General features: G+C 47.1%; 1 protein-coding gene and 1 non-coding gene across 2 annotated transcripts; both read left to right on the top strand.

Moving 5' to 3' along the window:
• Positions 1-661: 661 nt before the first annotated feature.
• LOC130475379 (carboxypeptidase A2-like) lies at positions 662-15,675 on the top strand. The gene is made up of 11 exons (XM_056847142.1): positions 662-726; positions 2,307-2,388; positions 4,259-4,393; positions 4,500-4,598; positions 5,279-5,380; positions 6,728-6,829; positions 10,847-10,957; positions 11,057-11,147; positions 12,833-13,032; positions 14,261-14,345; positions 15,488-15,675. Exons 1-11 carry the CDS (start codon positions 662-664, stop codon positions 15,673-15,675), a joined length of 1,260 nt encoding a protein of 419 aa, XP_056703120.1.
• On the top strand, positions 13,704-13,775 carry TRNAD-GUC (transfer RNA aspartic acid (anticodon GUC)). The gene has a single exon. It is a non-coding gene; the product is annotated as a tRNA-Asp (tRNA).
• Positions 15,676-20,316: the final 4,641 nt, after the last annotated feature.

The following is a 20,316-nucleotide window of genomic DNA, read 5'->3' as shown; positions in this document are numbered from 1 at the left end:
CAGAGAGAAAGGTGAGTCTCCGCACAAACCAGACTTGCTCTATCTGTAGCTCAGGTGCTCCGCATTTGGTAATTCCCCATAACTGGAGTGCAGGGTCAGAGATTTCCACTTTGAAAATGGACTCCCTGACCTTACTGTGTTCCTTTAGATTAGTGGATACGAGGATGATCCAAGGCAGAGGAATCAGGAGACAGCGGGGGTGGGGGGGAATCTACTAAGACCCCAAGATCCTTTTCGCACACACTACTACTAAGACAAGTGTCCCCCATCCTATAATTATACATTTGATTTTTCCTACCTAAATGTTCTTATGAAGAGGAGGAGGAGGAAGAGGAGGAGGAGGCATGTGCCCTGGGCTGACTCAGGGCCACATCCACCAGCTAGGAGAGTGAGTAATCTCACCGGGCTATTCCCTGTGTTATTTGGTATGGCCTCATGTCAACGAACCTTCCCTCTAATTAGCAGTGTGCACACCTCTGGCCTGGCATTACGGCAGCTCCCTTATCTGTCAAGGTCCTATACGACTTGAGAGGTGCATGGGAATTCAGGCAGATGGAGCCCAGTTGGATGGCACTCTCCGATTGAAGCGTCTGGTGAGATGCACCTATAAATACAGCCTCCCCAAAGACTCCGTTCCCTGTTTCTGGCCAAGTGTTTGGATATGAGGTGGATTCTCCTTCTCGGGGTCCTCATTGGGGCCGCTTGGGGCCTGCAAACCTTTGCAGGGTAAGTTCTCTTTTCAGATTCCAGGTTGCCAGCAATGGGTTGGGGAATTGGGGGTGGAGCCAGGAGAGGGTGGTGTTTGGGGAGGACCTCAGTGGGGTACAATGCCACAGAGTCCAGGGGAACTGATCTCTGTAGTCAGCGTGGTATAGCAGTGGAGCCTGCGTGGGAGCCAGTGTGCTATAGTGGTTAAGAGAGGTGGTTTGGAGCAGTGGACTCTGATCTGGAGAACTAGGTTCACACAAGATCACAAGAGCACAAGGTTGGAAGAGACCACAAGGGCCATCCAGTCCAACCCCCTGCCATGCAGGATCCCACAATCAATGCACTCCCAACAGATGGCCATCCAGCCTCTGCTTAAAGACCTCCAAAGACGGGGAGTCCACCACCCTCCGAGGCAGTGCATTCCACCATCGAACAGCCCTCACCATAAGGAAGTTCTTCCTAATGTTTAGGTGGAATCACTTTTCTCTTAGTTTAAATCCATTACTCCATGTCCCAGTCTCTGGAGCCACAGAGAACAAGCTAGTGCCCTCATCAACATGACATCCCTTCAAATATTTAAATATGGCTATCATGTCTCCCCTTAACCTTCTCTTCTCCAGACTAAACAAACCCAGCTCCTTAAGTCTCTCCTCAAAGGGCATGGATTTCAGACCTTTGACCATTCTGGTCGCCCTCCTCTGGACACGCTCCAACTTGTCAACATCCTTCTTAAATTCCCCACTCCTCCACATGAGTGGTGGACTCTAATCTGGTGAACCAGTTTGGTTTCCCCACTCCTTCACATGAAGCCAGCTGGGTGACCTTGGCCTAGTGACAGTTCTCTCTGAACTCTCTCAGCCCCACCTACCTCACCTGCTTCTTCTTCTTCTTCTAGTCAGGCTGAAGATCAGTTGTAATTCCGGGAGGTCTCCAGGCCCCGTCGGGAGGTTAGCAAACCTAAAACTGCATTTTGCAATGGTCATTTTGCAACGGTCAGCAAACCGGGACAATCCAAATCAGGTCCCCACTGGGAGTTCTGAACGATCTTGTTGGTCTCTAAGATGCTACCAAACTCCAAACTAGCTGTTCTACCGCAGACCAACATGGCTACCGTCTGCCACAAGCAGTCAGAACAATATAGCGGGCAGGTTGAAACAAGAAAACGGGGACAGGCTAGTATAAAATGGCACCAAATCAATCACTCAGCTGTGAACATAAGACCATAAGGAAGGCCCTGCTGGATCAGACCCAGGCCCATCAAGTCCAGCAGTCTGTTCACACAGTGGCCAACTAGATACCTCCAGGAAGCCCACAAACAAGACGACTGCAGCAGCATTTATCCTGCCTGTGTTCCAAAGCACCAATATAACAGCCATGCTCCTCTGATACTGGAAATAATAGGCACGCATCGTGACTAGTATCCATTTCTACTAGTTGCCATGGATAGCCCTCTCCTCCATGAGCATGTCCACTCCCCTCTTAAAGCCTTCCAAGTTGTCAGCCCTCCCCACATCCTGGGGCAGGGAGTTCCGCAATTTAACTATGCGTTAACTGTGGCAGGCTGCTGACCCAGTAACAATGCCGTGTTGTTTTTCTAGCGACCAAGTTCTCCGGGTCGAGCCCTGCAACGCCGAACAGGTCCACCTGCTGAAACAGCTGGAAGCGCAAGAATCTCTCCGGGTGCGTCACTCTTTTTTTTTACTAAGGATAATGATCCGTTTCCGATGGTGAACGACTCCCTCAGAGGGACAGCTCATGCAGGGAGTGAGGGAGGAGAAAGCCCTGCAGCCTGATTCACCGGGGCCACGCTTGACGCGGTCTGGGGTTACTCTATGAACCTGTCTCCAAAGTGTGCCTATAAATCTGTCACCCCCAGTCTTGCTGCCAGGGCTGCGTCAGGGTCTTCTGTCACCCCAAGAAAGGTACAAATTTGCAGCCTCCTTATCCTGCCCACTCCCACCACCCAGTTAGATCCTGAGCCAAGTCTCTTGATAACAGAGGTGTCAGGATTGCCAAACTAGATGAGGCCAGGGAATGGGACGGAAGGGCTCGCACTCGGGATTCATCCAGGACTGGGGTTGCCAGCTCCGGGTTGGGAAATACCTGGAGATTTTGGGGGCGGAGCCTGAGGAGGGCAGGGCTTGGAGAGGGGAGGGGCTTCAATGCCATAGAGTCCAATAGCCAAAGCGGCCATTGTCGCCAGAGAAACTGATCTCTGTCGCCTGGAGATCAGTTGTAATAGTGGGAAATCTCTAGCTACTACAACCCAGCAAGAGATCTCAAGGCGCAGAATAACACAATGCACCATGGGAGGTTTTGCCTGGGGTTTGCCACTCTCTAGGTTTCCCCCATCCAAATTCTCCGAACTCAACAATAAGCCCCATTCAGAGCTTTGAGAATTTGGATGGGGAAAATGTGCATCGAGAGAGAGGCAAACCCTTCAATTTATGGGGGAATGGGAGGCTTGGATGAAATATTGTGAATATGAACTAGGACTGGGGAAAATGGAAGAGTACCTTTTTATCTGATCTAGAAGACATTGTTAATATAAAGAAACGTAATCAATTATATTGATAGCATAAAGTGATTGAAACCTAATTGAGATATAAGAATAATTAAGATCAGACCATATCACGATGGGATAGAATACTTTATTAAGAGGCGGACGGAGGTGATGGGGAAGTCAATAAATTTTCCTTTATTTTTTATTTTTATTTAGCACTTAAACAATTATAACAACATTACCTATGATTTAGTTTTTAATATTACGTATATTGTTGTTTGTTAACATGGAAAATTTATATTATAAAAACCAATAAAATTTTCAAAAAAAAAAAAAAAAAGAGAGAGAGAGGCAAACCCAAGGCATCTCCCATGCATAAGTGGCCGGTTCCAGGGAATGTGTGAGATCAAATGCAAATTCTCCTGTTTTTCTGGTTTGTGGATAGTTTTGCAAGTGCGTCGGTGCACACGCCTGGTGATTTCTCATCGGATTGTGTAACCCTGGATGAAGGGAGATGTATATAAAAGCAGCGCTCACAGCAGGGTTAGCCAAGATTCCTTCCAGCTTCACAAATTAAATGGCATAAGAGCTTACTAGAGAAGTAAATGCTGGATGGCCGCTCCTTTTTTGCTCCAAGCAAGATGATGGCTTTTCTTTCGCTTTTTACAAGCACAGCATGAATGTTTACCCATTCATTTAGCCGGGATGACTAAAAGCAACCTCCACATCCTCTGAATACCAGAGATAGGAGGCAACATCAGGGGGAAGGCCTTGGCCTGTGGCTGCCAACTCCGAGGTTGGGAAATCCCTGGAAATTTGGGGATGGTGGGGTTTGGGTATAGTTCCCTGGAGCTCTTTCTTCTCACAAGGTGTCTGTTGTGGGGAGAGGAAGGGAAGGAGATTGTAAGTCGGTTTGAGTCTTCTTTAAAAAGGTAGAGAAAGTCAGCATATAAAAACCAACTCTTCTTTTTCTCCTCCTCCTCCTCCTCCTCCTCCTTCTCTTTCTTCCAGTGATCCAATAACTTATTTCACTTTTCTGTTTGTCAGCTTGATTTCTGGCGGTTCCCTTCCTACCCCGAACGCCCGGTGGATGTCCAAGTCTCCTTCGCTTGTCTCCAAGCTGTCAAAGTTTTCCTCGAATCCCACCACATTAAGTACTCGGTCCTCATCGAAGATGTCCAGGTAGGCAGAAAAGAGTATCTTGATCGAGCCTGCTCAACCCACGGATGAAAGCCCGAGGTCAGGGGAATCAGTGTGTTCTTCATTCTGATGGATGTTCTCATCCTAGGCCATGGTGGATGAAGAAGCCCGAGAGATGGAACTCAGTCAACGGAGCGAACGCAGCAGGAACGGTTTCAACTTTGCCACTTATCACCCCTTAGAATCCGTAAGCGGGACAATGTTATTATTAATATAGCAACAACAAAAACATTAAACAACAACAACAATATATATAGATATATAAATATATTCAAGTAGATTTCAATCACCATTAGAGAGTTTGATGACCATATAGGTTACTATTCATAGATATAACAGCAGACAGTAGATCAGAGTACTGGGTTCAGTTTTGGGCACTGCAATTTAAGAAAGATGTAGACAAGCTGGAACTTGTCCAGAGGAGGGCAACAAAGATGGTGAGGGGTCTGGAGCCCAAGTCCTATGAGGAAACGCTGAAGGAGCCGGGTATGTTTAGCCTGATATGATAACCATCTTCAAGTACTTGAAGGGCTGTCATAGAGAGGAGGGTTTAAGAGGGAAGTGGACATATTCATGGAGGAGAGGGCTATCCATGGCTACTAGTAAAAATGGCTACTAGTCATGATGCATGCCTTTTCTCTCCAGCATCAGAGGAGCAGGCCTGTTATATTAGGTGTTGTGAGACACAGGCAGGATAAATGCTGCTGCAGTTGTCTTGTTTGGGGGCTTCCTGGAGGCACCTGGTTGGCCACTGTGTGAACAGACTGCTGGACTTGATGGACCTTGGTCTGATCCAGCAGGGCCTTTCTTATGTTCTTAGTATCTTTTCTTCTGCTGACGATATGAAATCTACATTTTGAATTTTAGATTTATAAAGCTATGGATGATATCACAGCCCAATACCCCCAGCTCGTGAGCAAAGTCCAGATTGGAGAATCATATGAGAAAAGGCCCCTCAACATTCTCAAGGTATTCTCTCCCACCCACCCCCTTGTATTAAAATCCTGTAAATGAGCGATATGCATTATCATTTCATGTTAAGTGTATGCGGGGTAATATGGGGATGCCAGAAAAAGGTAAGGATGACTGTACTGTACAAAGAGAGAGCGTGGGCACATCTTCCACTGCTGAGTCTATCTGGCTGCCTCTATGCTTTGCAGACAAATAACAACATGATACTTTGACAGGGCCCTGCTGGCACATCTGTCAATCTCATCCCTCTCCCTCAGGGTCACTGAGATACCTGCCAGCATGGCGTAGTGATTAAGAGCGATAGTTTGGAGCATCTGATTCTAATCTGGAGAGCAGGGTTTGATTCCCCACTCCTCTGCATGAGAGGCGGACGCTAATCTGGTGAACCGGGTTGGTTCCCCCACTCCTGCACATGAAGCCAGCTGGGTGACCTTGGACTAGTCACAGTTCTCCTAGAGCTCTCTCAGTCCCACCCACAAGGTGTCTGTTGTGGGGAGAGGAAGGGATGGTGATTGGAAGCCAGTTTGAGACTCCTTAAAGGTTGATAAAAGTGGGGTGTAAAAACCTGCAGTCCCCTTGTTGAAGCTAAGCAGGTCTTGGCCTGGCTGGTCCTTGGATGGGAGATCTCTATGGATGCCCCCTTGGACTCCACTACAGAAGAAACACGGACTAAAAATGTGCAATCACTGGGAGTAACTTTCACTGTACTCTGTGGGACTTCCAACTCATAGAGTTGGAAGGGACCTCCAGGGTCCTCTAGTCCAACCGCTGCACAATGCAAAAAGTTCACAAGTACCTCCCCCTCACACCCCAGTAACCTGTACACCCAGAAGGAGGCAAAAAAAAAAAAACCCTCCAGGATCTCTGGACAATCTTGCCTGGAGGGAAATTGCTTCCTGACCCCAAAGTGGCGATCGGCATTTCCCTGGGCATGCAAGAAAGGGCCACGAGAGCCAAACACAGACTCATCCCTTCCTGCCCTCCCTCTCATGATCCGGCTACATTCACAGAATCAGCCTTGCTGACAGATGGCCATCTAGCCTCTGCTTAAAAACCTCCATGGAAGGAGTGCCCACCACCTCCCGAGGAAGCCTGTTCCACTGAGGAACTGCCCTGACTCATTTCTGAATTATACGTGCTTAGGATTATACGTGCTTAGGACGTGCTAGAGGCCAACCCGTGTCAGTCACTTGACCATTTGGCTCAGACAAATAGAGGCAGCAGCAGGTCGCTGGTGTTATTCAAAGGCCAATTTTGTCCATGGAACAAAATGTCCAGTTACAATTTTAAATAAAAAAATCCCCCACAAGAGCTTTCATGAAACTTTGCACTCTTGTTTGCTAGTTCAGCACTGGAGGAACAAATCGTCCGGCTATCTGGATTGACGCCGGCATTCATGCTCGAGAATGGATCACCCAAGCGACGGCCCTCTGGACGGCGAATCAGGTCAGCGCTGGGGCGCTGGGCAAGTTTCGGCTACTGGGCAAGTTTCTGGCGGGCTGCTGGTCTGGAGGGCTATTAGTAGCCAAGGACAAACTGAGCCAAGAGGCCACTGCCGGGCTGGGCCTCTGCGCCCTGTTGTTGGCCGTCCAGGGCATCTGGTCGGCCCTGGTGTGAAACAGGATGGTGGACTCGGTGGACTACTTGTCTGACCCAGCAGGGCTTGTGTTCCTATGAAGGTCTTGGCCTCTACGCTCTGTTGCTGGACCTCCAGAGGAACTGGTTGTCCACCATGTGAGACAGAATGCTGGACTAGATGGGCCACTGGTCCGATCCAGCAAGGCTCTTCTCATGTTCTTATGAAGGCCTCGGCCTCTATGTCCTATTCTTGGCCCTCCAGAAGTACTGGTTGGCCACTGTGTGAGACAGGATGCTGAACTAGATGGACCCTCACTGGTCTGACCCAGCAGGGCTCTTCTGATGTTCTTATGAAGGCCTCGGCCTCTGTGCTCTGTTGATGGACCTGTGTCAACGGCTCGTGTCGTTAAGGGGTCTACACTCTTAGAATGTATCACCTACTAGGAAGTGAAGTTATCTTATTCAGCGAGACCTCACAGACAGGAGTCAATGATAATTCCTACTACTGTAGGCTTTCTATTGAAGTGTGCCAGAAAATTTATAAATAATGAACTTCCTTTAAATAACATTTATTTCACATAATATATATATATGCATGTGAATATTTACACACCCTCAAAACATGTCATAAAATACATTATGATATATGCAAGCAGTTTCAAACAATCTTTATAAGCAATTTCTATGTTTCATAATATTTCTCTCTATGAGAGTTTAAACCTTTCAACTTGTATCTCTATTTCATTTAGAATAGTACAGTTACAGAATCTTGTAAAAACATGGTTAGTGTATAATCATTACAGAATCCCTATCAAAACATGATTAATATAATAGGAAGGAAGATATGATTAGTAAAAACATCTTAAAATCATTCCAGGTATCATAGCAATATTTCAGGACAAAAGACATGCTTTTATCTTGCCATGTCATCTGTAAATCATCTTAACTTCATGGGAACTGAATTTATGTTCAGGATATTTATATGTTTCAGTATGTGTTATCTTTACCCAATGCTGTGTGCAGAGGATAGAATACCATAAGCTTTGTATTTAATCTATTCTATGTTTATGGACTTCTGATCATTGTTAAGATCAGGAATGCTACATACATGCTGAAAGTATGTGTGTATCTTAACAGTCAGCAATGCAGAGCTTATGTGTTATGTATAATTCATTATGTGTAAGCTTAAGACTGTATTAATGTTCTATGGAAGACTCAGTTATTCTCTGGCTTTGCCAATTTCAGAGAATATGTTTACTTGGTTAAGAGTCTCCATAAATAAGCCTAATAGGTTCTGTATATGTTTTATGTAAGCATATTATATGTGCCTTGTGCATTACCACAGAAAACAGATCGTCCTTTCTTTTCAGGAATATCTCTGGCCTCTTACCCTGAGAAAGTTCTGAAGCCCTTCTGTTATTTAGAAAAGACTTCTGAACAGGTCCAGGGAATTATCTATCTAGGATCTATATAGGATATACAATCCTCATGCTTGTCAGCATTTGGAAAGCCAGAACAGGATCAGACAGATCTTCTTTGAGGTTCCGTTAATTCTTGCTAGGATCAATTGAGGCTCAATATACCAAATATAGTGAAGATCCAATACACTTAGACTCCCATCTCTAAGGTAGAGTGTTCTAAGGTCTCCATCTTTGTCATGGAGCAGCCTGCCAGCATTTCACTTCAGATTCTAGCCTTTATGAGAACCAGAATTGCTGAACTGAATTCCCTTTCAAAAGGGATTTCTAGCTTTAGGCAAGAAGACTGTAAATCTGTATGCAAGAGATGGTAAGAGAGTGAAGCCTGACAACCAGAGTTGTCTCCCTTCAATCTTCTTAGGTTTTACATCTTTCAAGATGGAGAGAGCAAGGCCAGACAGCTTCAGCTGTCCTCCAGTTACTCCCTCCCTTCTGGCCGTTTGGTTCTGGCTTTTATTCTCTCAGACCAGTGGTCATCTGAGCTGAGAGACTAGAAGCTTCTGCCCTGGGTTACCCATATCCCTGCAATTGGTCGCACATGGTGGGGTGCCAGGGGTGCCATTGTCACTTGGTCTGTGAAGAAAGCATTACCATGTTCTTGGCATTAAGTCATAAAGTTCACAAGTGCAAGGTTACCATATGTTATACCGTTTGAAGACTAGGTCTGAATCACTAGATAATGATTGGTAGCATTATTTCCTCCTCTCACGGCAGCTATCAGAGGGGCTAAACTCCCAGGCAGAAATGACCTTCTTGTTAATGTCAAGAAGAGGCCAAGCACCTCGGATAAGTGATGCTGATATATTTCCAGACACAACCATCAAGCGGGAAACATTGCATATCATAACCTTGTACTCTTATAGTTTATTTAACTCAGAATACTGAGAATAGTCTTAGCCAGCAACTCAATAACATCATGACCTTTACTCTACTTTATTTACTCTATCAACAATTCTGTTCAGAGAAATAAGCCTCTATAAACCTTTACTTTACTTTTATGCTTTACTCATGAGATTCATAGGGAAACCACAGGTACAGGCTCCCTATCACTAAGGCCTGCAACTGGTTGGCCACTGTGTGAGACGGGATGCTGGACTAGATGGACCCTCACTGGTCTGATCCAGCAGGGCTCTTCTGATGTTCTTATGAAGGCCTCGGCCTCTGTGCCCTGTTGATGGGCCTGCAGAGGAACTGGTTGGCCACTGTGTGAGACAGGATGATGGACTAGGTGGACTACTGGTCTGATCCAGCAGGGCTCTCCTGATGTTCTTATTTGTCTTACACTGGCACAACCCAGAGGTCAGTCACCTCGGACCTGAGCCTCGGGAACAATGACAACAGCCTACGCCTGTGGCCGTCACTTAGGGTTGACAACTCTGGGTTCAAAAATTCCTGGAGAATTGAAGGTGGAGGGCCGCTGCCAGTCTCAGTTAACAGTACTGACTTTGCTAGACCGATGGTCTGAGTCAATAAAAGGCGGGTTCATGTGTTCATATATGGTCAGCTCTGGGGGAGGGGCTGGGGCTCAGTGGTAGAGCATCTGATTGGCATGCAGAAGGTCCCAGGTGCAATCCCTGGCATCCCCAGTGAAAAAGATCTGGCAGTAGGTGATGTGAAAGACATCAGCCCGAGACCCTGGGGAGCTGCTGCCAGTCAGAGTAGACAATACTGACCTTGAAGGACCAAGGGTCTGGTTCAGTAGAAGGGACCTCAGCGGAGAAACTGGAGAAACTAGCCGCTTTGGCCATTGGACTCTGTGGCATTGAAGTCCCTCCCCTCCCCAGACCCCGCCCTCCTCAGGCTCCACCCAAAAAACCTCCCGCCAGTGGGGAAGAGGGACCTGGCAACTCTACCCAACACACACATATCCAGGCACAGATGCATGCTGCTGCACTATATTCTCCCTGCACGCTTTCCCACTCCTTCCCAAATCCTAATTCCGGGGACACAGTGTTCATCGATAGACTGTCTTTATGTTGACGCTCAAAGAGACGATCACAACTGCTCAAAAGCTGGAGGTCTGAGCTAGGGTTGCTAACCTCCAGTTGGGCCTGGCGAACTCCCAGAATTACAGCCGATCTGTAGTGTAGTGGTTAAGAGCGGTGGTTTGGAGTGGTGGAGTCTGATCTGGAGAACCGGGTTTGTTTTCCCCACTCCTCCAGGTGAGTGGTGGACGCTAAACTGGAGAACTGGATTTGTTTCCCCACTCCTACAAACGAAGCCAGCTGGGTGACCTTGGGCTAGTCACAGCTCTCTTAGAGCTCTCTCAGCCCCACCTACCTCACAGGGTGTCTGTTGTGGGGAGAAGAAGGGAAGGTGATTGTCAGCAGGTTTGATTCTTCCTTAAGTGGTAGAGAAAATCGGCATACAGAAACCAACTCTTCTTCTTCTCTTTTGCCCTTCCTAGATTGCCTGTGAGTACGGGCACGATCCAGCCTTAACCTCTGTCTTGAACGCCACGGATATCTTCCTGCTGCCTGTTGCCAATCCCGACGGATATGTCTTCTCTCATACCACAGTGAGTCCTTCCTGGCACCCTCCGTTCCTGCTCCAGCTCCTCTCTGAGGCCCGAAGTCTGGATGCAACCAACTGCCTGCTCATTGCCTTTCCCTTTCAGAACCGCATGTGGCGGAAGACCCGTTCCAGGGTACCCGGCAGCGACTGCATTGGAGTGGATCCCAACAGAAACTGGGAGGCAGGATTTGGAGGTGGGTTTCATCTGGGGGTTGTCGCCGTAGCTGGGATTGCTTTAGTGGTTAAGAACAGCGGACTCTCATCTGGAGAACCGGGTTCGATTCCCCAGTCCTCCACATGAGTGGCTGATGCTAATCTGGAGAACTGGGTTAGATTCTCCACTCCTCCACATGAAGCCAGCTGGTGACCTTTGGCTAGTCACAGTTCTCTCCAAATTCTCTCAGCCCCACCTGTAAGCCACTTTGAGAAGGTAGAGAAAACTGGGGTATAAAAACCAACTCTTCTTCTTCTTCCCACTTTCTCCCATTTCACAGCCAAACTATCTCACCGTCCGCAGTTGCCAACCTCCAGGTGGGGCCTGGAGCTCTCCTGTAATTACAACTGATCTCCAGAGATCAGTTCCCTGCAGACAATTGCAACTTTGGAGGGTCAACCTATGGCCATTATACCCTGCTGAGGTCCCTCCCTTCCTCAAACCCTGCCCTTCCCAGGCTCCACCCCCCAAATCTCCAGAAATTTCCCAATTTGGAGTTGGCTATGCAACTGATATTGAATGTATTTTTTTCTAATGACTATAGTCTAGTTGTAGATTTCTGCACTAGCCGAAATATTAGGCAGGGCAGGGTTGGAAAAATGGAAGATGTCAGCAAAGGAATGCATCATGGTGGAATTATGTTAATTCAAGGAAGATTAGTGTGCTTTTAATATTATTGTTTTATTGCTGTGTCTGTCCTTCCTTGGTATGGAGTGGCCATTGATGGGACAGACTGTGTGCCAATAGAGAGTGTTTATTTAATTTTATTTAAAACGCATCTCTGCTACCTTTCCACCCATATAGGGTCCCCAAGGCAGCGAACAGCAAAACCTTAAAACATTTCCACATTAAAGCTTCATGTCATTAAAACAGCATTTAAAATAGAACTGTAGATAAAATATTTACAGTGGCAAGCAGAGTTTTGTTGTTTCAAGCCTCTGCAGTGTCCTTTGAGCCTCACCTCCCAATATCTTGTCTGGTTGCCACTGCAATCCAAGCAAACGCATCTGCTCTGAACTCCCCCTCCCATTTTAGAATCATAGAATCCTAGAGTTGGAAGGGACCACCAAGGTCATCTAGTCCAACCCCCTGCACAATGCAGGAAATTCACAACTACCTCCCCCACACATCCCCAGTGACCCCTACTCCACACCTAGAAGATGGCAAAAGAAAACCCCTCCAGGATCCCTGGCCAATCTGGCCTGGAGGGAAATTGCCTCCTGACCCCACAGTGGTGATCAGCATTTCCCTGAGCATGTAAGAGAGGGCTACAAGAGACAAGACTGATTCACAGAATCAGCCTTGCTGTCAGATGGCTGTCTAGCCTCTGCTTAAAAACTTCCAGGGAAGGAGAGCCCACCACCTCCTGAGAAAGAAGAAGAGGAAGAAGAAGAAGATTTTTATACGCCGACTTTCTCTACCACTTAAGGAAGAATCAAACCGGCTTACAATCTCCTTCCCTTCCCCTCCCCACAACAGACACCTTGTGAGGTAGGTGAGGCTGAGAGAGTTCGGAGAGAGCTGTGACTAGCCCAAGGTCACCCAGCTGGCTTCATGTGTAGGAGTGGGGAATCAAACTCGGTTCTCCAGATCATAGTCCACCGCTCCAAACCACAGCTGAGGAACCACTCCAATTTCACCATTTTGACCTCCTCCTTCTGGCAGGACCTGGAGCCAGCAACGACTGCTGTTCTGATTCCTACCATGGCCCCAGCGCCAACTCTGAGGTGGAGGTCAGGTCCATTGTGGATTTCATCAAGAACCACAGGAACGTCAAGGCCTTTATTAGCATCCACAGCTACTCCCAGCTGATGATGTACCCTTATGGGTATAAGTGCAGCAAGCCCAAGGATTCTCAAGAGCTGGTAAGTCACCCTCCTCTCTGCTGGCGTGGCATTCCCTGCTGTAGTTGGACTGCTGGATGAAAGAGGCCAATGTCAGAAACTGATTGCCAGGGAAAGAGAGACACTTGGAAATCACATGAACACATGAAGCTGCCTACCACAGAATCAAACCCTCAGTCGATCAAAGTCAGTATTGTCTACTCAGACTGGCAGCGGCTCTTCAGGCTCTCAGGCTGAGGTCTTTCACATCACCTACTGCCAGATCCTGCCATGAACCCATGAAGTTGCCTTATGCAGAATCAGACCCTTGGACCATCAGAGTCAGTATTGTCTACTCAGACCAGCAGCGGCTCTCCAGGGTCTCAGGTAGAGGTCTTTCACATCACCTGCTTGCCTGGTCCCTTTAATTGGAGATGCTGAGGATTGAACCTGGGACCTTCTGCATGTCAAGCAGGTGCTCTACCACTGAGCCATAGCCTCTCCTCATTATGAACACATGGAGCTGCCTTATACTGAATGAGAACCTTGGTCCATCAAGGTCGCTACTGTCTACTCAGACCAGCAGCGGCTCTCTAGGGTCTCAGGCCGAGGTCTTTCACATCACCTACTTGCCTAGTTGTTGCTTGGCATGCAGAAGGTCTCAGGTTCCATCCCCGGCATCTCCAGGCAGGTAGGTGATGGAGCTCTGTGGAGGGGCTGTGGCTCAGTGGTAGAGCATCTGCTTGTCATGCAGAAAGTCCCAGGTTCAATCCCCGGCATCTCCAGTTAAAGGGACTAGGCTGGTAGGTAATGTGAAAGACCCTTCTCTGCCTGAGACCCTGGAGAGCTGATGATGATCTGAGTAGACAATACTGACTTTGATGGACCGAGGGTCTGATTCAGTATAAAGCAGCTTCATGTGTTCATGTGTTCGCCAGATACCTTTAGGAGCCTTGACTCTCGAAAGCTCATACCCCGAACATCTTTTTGGTCTCTAAGGTGCTATTGGACTCGAATCTAATCAAGGTCAACCAGTGAGCTTTGTGGAAGAGTAGAGATTTGAATCCAGGCCTCCCAGATTCTAGTCTAAAACTCAAGGCCTTGACACTTGGCTGGTGACTATTAATTTTTTGTGGTTTTGCCAGTCCTGGGAGTCTCTTTGTGCTGTCCAATTACTTTCCAGGGGTTTGTGGATTCCGACATCCTTCCATAATGTCCTCCAGAGATGTGTGCATTGCAGTGCTTTCATCGACTTTGTCTTTCCTTCTAGGATGAAGTGGCAAAAGCAGCTACCAGGGCCTTGGCCTCCCTCTACGGCACCCAATATAAAGTTGGGTCTATCTGTCCCGTTATCTGTAAGTACTTTGGCATTTGATACCTGGGCAGTTGACATGACCAAAGCTGACCACATGGCAAAAAGGGGAGAGATTCCCAGACTCTGGGAGCGTGCCAAGTGCTTTCCAACACCTGCACTCCCAGCCTGACTGCCTCTTTTAGAACATTCTCTGCCATCACTTGGGAAATTAAAAGGGTTCCAAACAAGCTCGTTCAATCCTTTTCTAAAAGATGTAAAGGATTCTGGCATTACCAGGGAACAAGATGGTTAGCTGCTGCATGAGATGAGATGCTGGACAAGGTAGATCACTGGTCTGACCCACCAGGGCTCTTCTGATGTTCTTATGAAGGCCTTGGCTTCTACGCCCTGTTGTTGGACCTCCGGAGGAACTGGTTGGCCACTGTGTGAGAGAGGATGTTGGACTAGATGATCCACCAGCGGTCGAATCCAGCAAGGCTCCTCTTACCTTTTTATGTTGTAATGATAGCACGCCAAAGTAAGTGGCCATGGACAGACCCAGTTTTCTATTCAGAAAGACAAGATGTTAATTATAAAAGGAAATCAGAACTATTCATAGAATCATAGAGTTGGAAGGGACCACCCCTTTCAGCTCTTCATTGTTAGCAGCGGTATTCCAAGGCTCTGCATTCCCCCACCTCACAGATAGGGTTGCCAACCTCCAGGTGGTAGCTGGAGATCTCCCGCTATTGCAACTGATCTTCAGGTGAAATAGATCAGTTCACCAGGAGAAAATGGCCACTTTGAAGGGTGGACTCTATGGCATTAGACACTGTTGAGGTGCCTCCCTTCCCCAAACCCTGTCCTCCCCAGGCTCCACCCCCAAATCTCCAGGAGTTTCCCAAGCTTGGATCTGGCAACCTTACTGATTCTATGACCTTAGGCAGATCATGAGAGGGAGGGCACCTTGGCCATCTTCTGGGCATGAAGCATGGGTCACTGGGGGCATGGGAGGCAGTTGTGAATTTCCTGCATTGTGCAGGGGGTTGGACTAGATGACCCTGGTGGTCCCTTCCAACTCTATGATTCTATTCTATGATTCTACTTCCACTCAACTTCCCTCTGGTATGTAAAGGGACCCAACGGCTGCAGAGTTGGCTTCTGGACGCAAGTTCACCTCATTGTCATTCTTCTCTCTTGCAGACCGAGCCAGCGGGGGCAGCATCGACTGGGCTTATGACTACGGCATCAAGTATTCCTTCGCCTTGGAGCTGCGGGACACCGGCCAGCATGGCTTCTGCCTGCCCGCCAATCAGATCATCCCAACAGCCGAAGAGACCTGGCTGGCGTTGAAGACCACCATGGAATATGTGCGAGACCATCCCTATTGAGAGGGGATGTAGGGGGCAGGCGGGGAAGGAAGGGATCGTGCCCAAGGAAACGAGACCCTTTAGGTCGCTGGGTGACCTTGGGCCAGTCACACTCTCTCAGTCTAGCCTACCTCACAGGGATGTTGTGAGGATAAAATGATGGAGGGGAGAATGATGTAAGGCATTTTGGGTCTCCGTTGGGGACAAGAGGCAAGGTATAAATTTATTAACTCAATAAGTAAATATATAAACCATCTTGCTGGAAAGCAACACTTGGTGTCTGGTCTGTCTTCTCATTGGAATCACATTTATTATTAAATATACCTCTGTAGCCTGTTACGATATGATAAATGTTTATAGTTTGTGGCCGAAGGCCATCATAATCCATCATGTGTTAAGTGCCGTACAAGTCGCTTCCGACTCATGGCGACCCTATGAATCAAAGTCCTCCAAAATGTCCTATCTTTGACAGCCTTGCTCAGATCTTGCAAATTGAGGGCTGTGGCTTCCTTGATACAGTCAATCCATCTCTTGTTGGGTCTTCCTCTTTTCCTGCTGCCCTCAGCTTTTCCTAGCATGACGGTCTTTTCCAGTGACTCGTCATCTCATGATGTGACCAAAGAACGATAGCCTCAGTTGAGTCATTTTAGCTTCTATGGTCAGTTCAGGCTTGATTTGGACCAGAACCCACTGATTTGTCTTTTTGGCAGTCCACGGGATCTGTCACACTCTCCTCCAACACCACATTTCAGAGGAATCTTATTTTCTTCCTATCAGCTTTCTTCACTGTCCAGCTTTCACACCCGTACGTAGTAATAGGAAATTTGATGGCATACGATTGACCATTTATGCAGGGTCAATTTTGATGCTCGCTCAAAGCTCTTTTTAAAAATGTGTCCTTTAAAATGCCTATTCATGGTCCTGACGCAAAAGGAGAAATTCCACCCCCCTACTTGCCTACTCCTTCGTTCCTTCGTTTGCATAGCCATTAGCAGCGTAGCTAACATGCAGCTGTGATTCTGCATGCTTCCTTGAGGGGATTCTTCACGGCAGGGGCAGAGCAAACACCAAAGGTCGCGTTAAAGGGGCTCTTAAGAAATGCGTAGCAGGTATGCTCCAGCTTTGCAGTCACTTTCTGAATGAAGGTTCAGTGTGTAAAACTCAAAAAAATATGCGAGGCACTTCAGCCTGGAACGCACTGCTAATTACCAAGCATAAATGGCCTAGGTTTTGTCCTGCGTTTTGAAGGAGATGTTTTAAGACTCCTGCATGCCACCCCCTGGTCTAGTAGTGGACCCAGGGTTGCCAACCCAAAGTTTGGAAATTCCTGGCATTTGGGGGGTAGAGTGTGGAAGCGAGGGAACTCAGTGGGGTATAATGTCATGCAGTTAGGGTTGCCAACCTCCAGGTGGTAGCTGGAGATATCCTGGGATTACAACTGATCTCCAGGTGACAGAGATCAGTTCCCCTGGAGGAAATGGCCACTTTGGAAGGAGGACTCTGTGGCGTTCCCTCCCCTCTCCAAACCCCTCCTCAGGCTCCACTCCCAAAATCTCCAGGTATTTCCCAACGTGGACCTGGCAACCCTACATACAGACTGCCCTCCAAGGCAGCCTTTTTCTCCAGGGGAGGGTTGCTAACTGTGGGTTGGGAAATTCCTGGAGTTTTGGGGATGGAGCCTGGGGAGAACAGGGACCCTCAGTGGGGGATAACGCCATAGAGTCCACCCTCTAAAGCAGCCATTTTCTCCAGGGGAACTGATCTCTGTCATCTGGAGATGAGCTGTCATTCTGGGGGATCTCCAAGTCTCACCTGGAGGCGGGCATCCCTACACAGCAGCCGCTTTTGGCAACTCTAAGTACAACAGTTGTGCAATATCCATGTGTGGATGCAGCCAACGAGGGGAGATGGCAGGAGGAGAGTATCATGAAGCCCCAGTCCAACGGATACTTGTTAGGGTCTGGCATAGGGTTGCCAGGTCCCTCTTCCCCACTGGCGGGAGGTTTTTGGGGTAGAGCCTGGGGGGGGGGTTGGAGAGGGGAGGGACTTCAACGCCATAGAGTCCAATTGCCCAAGCAGCCATTTTCTCCAGGAGAACTGATCTCCATTGGTTGGAGATCAGTTGTAATAGAAGAGCTCCATCTAGTACCTGGAGTTTGGGGAGGGAAGGGGACTTCGATGCTATTGAGTCCAATTGCCAAAGCAGCCATTTTCTCGAGGAGAACTGATCTCGGTTGGCTGGAGATCAGTTGTAATAGCAGGAGATCTCCAGCCACCACCTGGAGGCTGGCAACCCTAGTCTGGCAGAATACAAAATTACTAAAAACCCTGAGGTGTCAGTCCTCACACTTCAGTAGGGTAGCTGCCACCAGCCCCTTTACCCAAACAGCCAGAAGCCAAGGGGCAAGCTTCCAACCTTCCTGGGATTAAAGCTAAGAAAGTCACTCCTGCAAGGTAGGCCACTTGCAGCAAGTTTCACAAAACAGTTTCTTGGCAGGTGTAGCCACGTAGGGCCAGGAACTGGAATTAGATTGAAGCCAACCTGAAGGCAAAAACACCACAAGACAATAATTAAAGCGATTTGTTAAAATTGTGCAGGAATGCTTCAAAATAACATAAGGCAGTAAGAGAGGAACATAACAAAACGATATTGCAAAGACTAACTACACAGCATGGCGCCCAGAAATCAAGCTGGTAAAACTTTTCCTGACATGGAACTAATATAACAAGGGAAATTGCCCAACGTTTCTTTAAAAAAAGCAAGGAAGTGAAGGCAGTCGAAAAACGTGGCTTCCCAGCATCCGAAATGGGCCACAGGATCACAAGAGGCAGGATCTGCTTTCCCCCTGGCAGATTCAGCCTCCCCCCACCCATTGACAATGTGTACCTAACTGGAGGACAACTTCATGGCCAACGGATCTAAAGTCATCTAAGGCCTGGAGATTGACGTTCCCTTCTCCTGGCACAGAGACAGATCAGTCAACACCTGCAGGCTTATCACTGCGTCCTTCACCATTCCCAGCAGCTGTGGGGTTACTCAGAGGAAGGAAAAATGGTTGCTGAAGGACTGGAGTCTAGTTATCGCGAATGAGCCTCTCCACTATAGGGCCTGGAGTTAGGGTTGCCAACCTCCAGGTAGTGGGGAGAAAAACGGCACCTCTGTACTTGTACCAAGAGGTTTAGGGAAGCAGTACAGGAAACTGTATATACACAAAGTGCAAATTTTTATAAGCTACTGCGGTGAAACATAGACCATATACGTGACATACACAACACAATTATATACAATATGTACAGTTCACACAAAAATAGAAAGGATTACAATATTATCATTCATTTGGTACTCAGTTGAGACCTTTGGAACTCTTTCTATTTTTGTGTGAACTGTACATATTGTATATAATTGTGTTGCGTATATGTCACAATTATATACAATATGTACAGTTTATATACAATATGTCTATGTTTCACCTCAGAAGCTTATAAACATTTGCACTTTGTGTATATACAGTTTCCTGTACTGCTTTCCTAAACCTCCAGGTAGTAGCTGGAGATCTGCTATTACAACTGATCTCCAGCTGATAGAGATCAGTTCCCCTGGAGAAGATGGCCACTTTGGCCATTGGACTCTATGGCATTGAAGCCTCTCCCTCCTTAAGCTGCACCCCAAAAACCTCCCACCAGTTGCGAAAAGGGACCATAGGTGTAGGCTTCACCCTTGGCTTCCTTGCTGTGATGACACCGGCTTTATGGGCTCCTTATGGGCACGCCTCTCCAGAGGAGCAGGCCTATTGTATTAGGTGCTGCGGAAAACAGGCAGGATGCTGCTGCTGCAGTCGTCTTATTTGTGGACTTCCTAGAGGCACCTGGTTGGCCAACGTGTGAACAGACTGCTTGACTTTTTTTTTAAAGCTATTATTTAATATATATAGGGTACAGAAAGGAAAAAAGGAGGGAAAGGGATAGGGGGAATCCATCTGCATTAAGCATTAACAAAAAGTGTTATCTTATCATTCTAATAAATTTCAAAAACATAAAAATCTTGGTAGTTTGAATAAACATTGACTAAATATGACATTTTCTACCTTGAACATATATGTTATTGTTCAAATAAATCTAGCAATATTAAAAACTTTACTAAAATATTACCTCTATAAATTTGTAACAATATAACTATAAAACGGTTGCCATTTCTTATTAAACTGTTCTATTGATTCATATGTGGTAGGTTTCATCATAAAGGTCATTCTGGCCATGTTAGCGTATTCGAGAAGTTTATCTTTCCATTCTCCTATATCGGGGAGAGACGTTTGCTTCCAGGTTCTTGCCAGTACAGTTCTTGCCGCTGTTATAGCATATTTGAAAATGTCTCCAAAATTTGAAGGCAAGTCAGATGGTAATATGCTTAATAGAAAGTATTTTGGATCCAGTTTTAATTTCATTTTTGCTATGTTCTGTAATTCACGTTGGATTTTCTTCCAATATAGTTGAACCTTTGGACACGTCCACCAAACGTGAAAGTAAGAACCATCAATTTGTCAACATTTCCAACAGTGTCCCTTTTTCTCTTTCGGATTGACCATTTGGGAAATCACATTAGGTGTCATATACCATCTGTAGAAAGTCTTACACCAATTTTCTTTGACATCTTGGCTTGCGGTA

Source organism: Euleptes europaea, chromosome 3, assembly GCF_029931775.1.
Source record: "Euleptes europaea isolate rEulEur1 chromosome 3, rEulEur1.hap1, whole genome shotgun sequence".
Classification (NCBI taxonomy): domain Eukaryota; kingdom Metazoa; phylum Chordata; class Lepidosauria; order Squamata; family Sphaerodactylidae; genus Euleptes; species Euleptes europaea.
The sequence above is the reverse complement of the archived record's forward strand: the minus strand, read 5'-3'. Positions and strand labels throughout refer to the sequence as shown.

Coding starts and splice junctions, on each gene's coding strand:
- LOC130475379 (XM_056847142.1), top strand. CDS start 662: ATGAGGTGGATTCTCCTTCTCGGGGTCCTCATTGGGGCCGCTTGGGGC. Junction 4,394..4,499: donor TCCTCATCGAAGATGTCCAG/GTAGGCAGAAAA, acceptor TTCTCATCCTAG/GCCATGGTGGATGAAGAAGC. Junction 13,033..14,260: donor CCAAGGATTCTCAAGAGCTG/GTAAGTCACCCT, acceptor CTTTCCTTCTAG/GATGAAGTGGCAAAAGCAGC.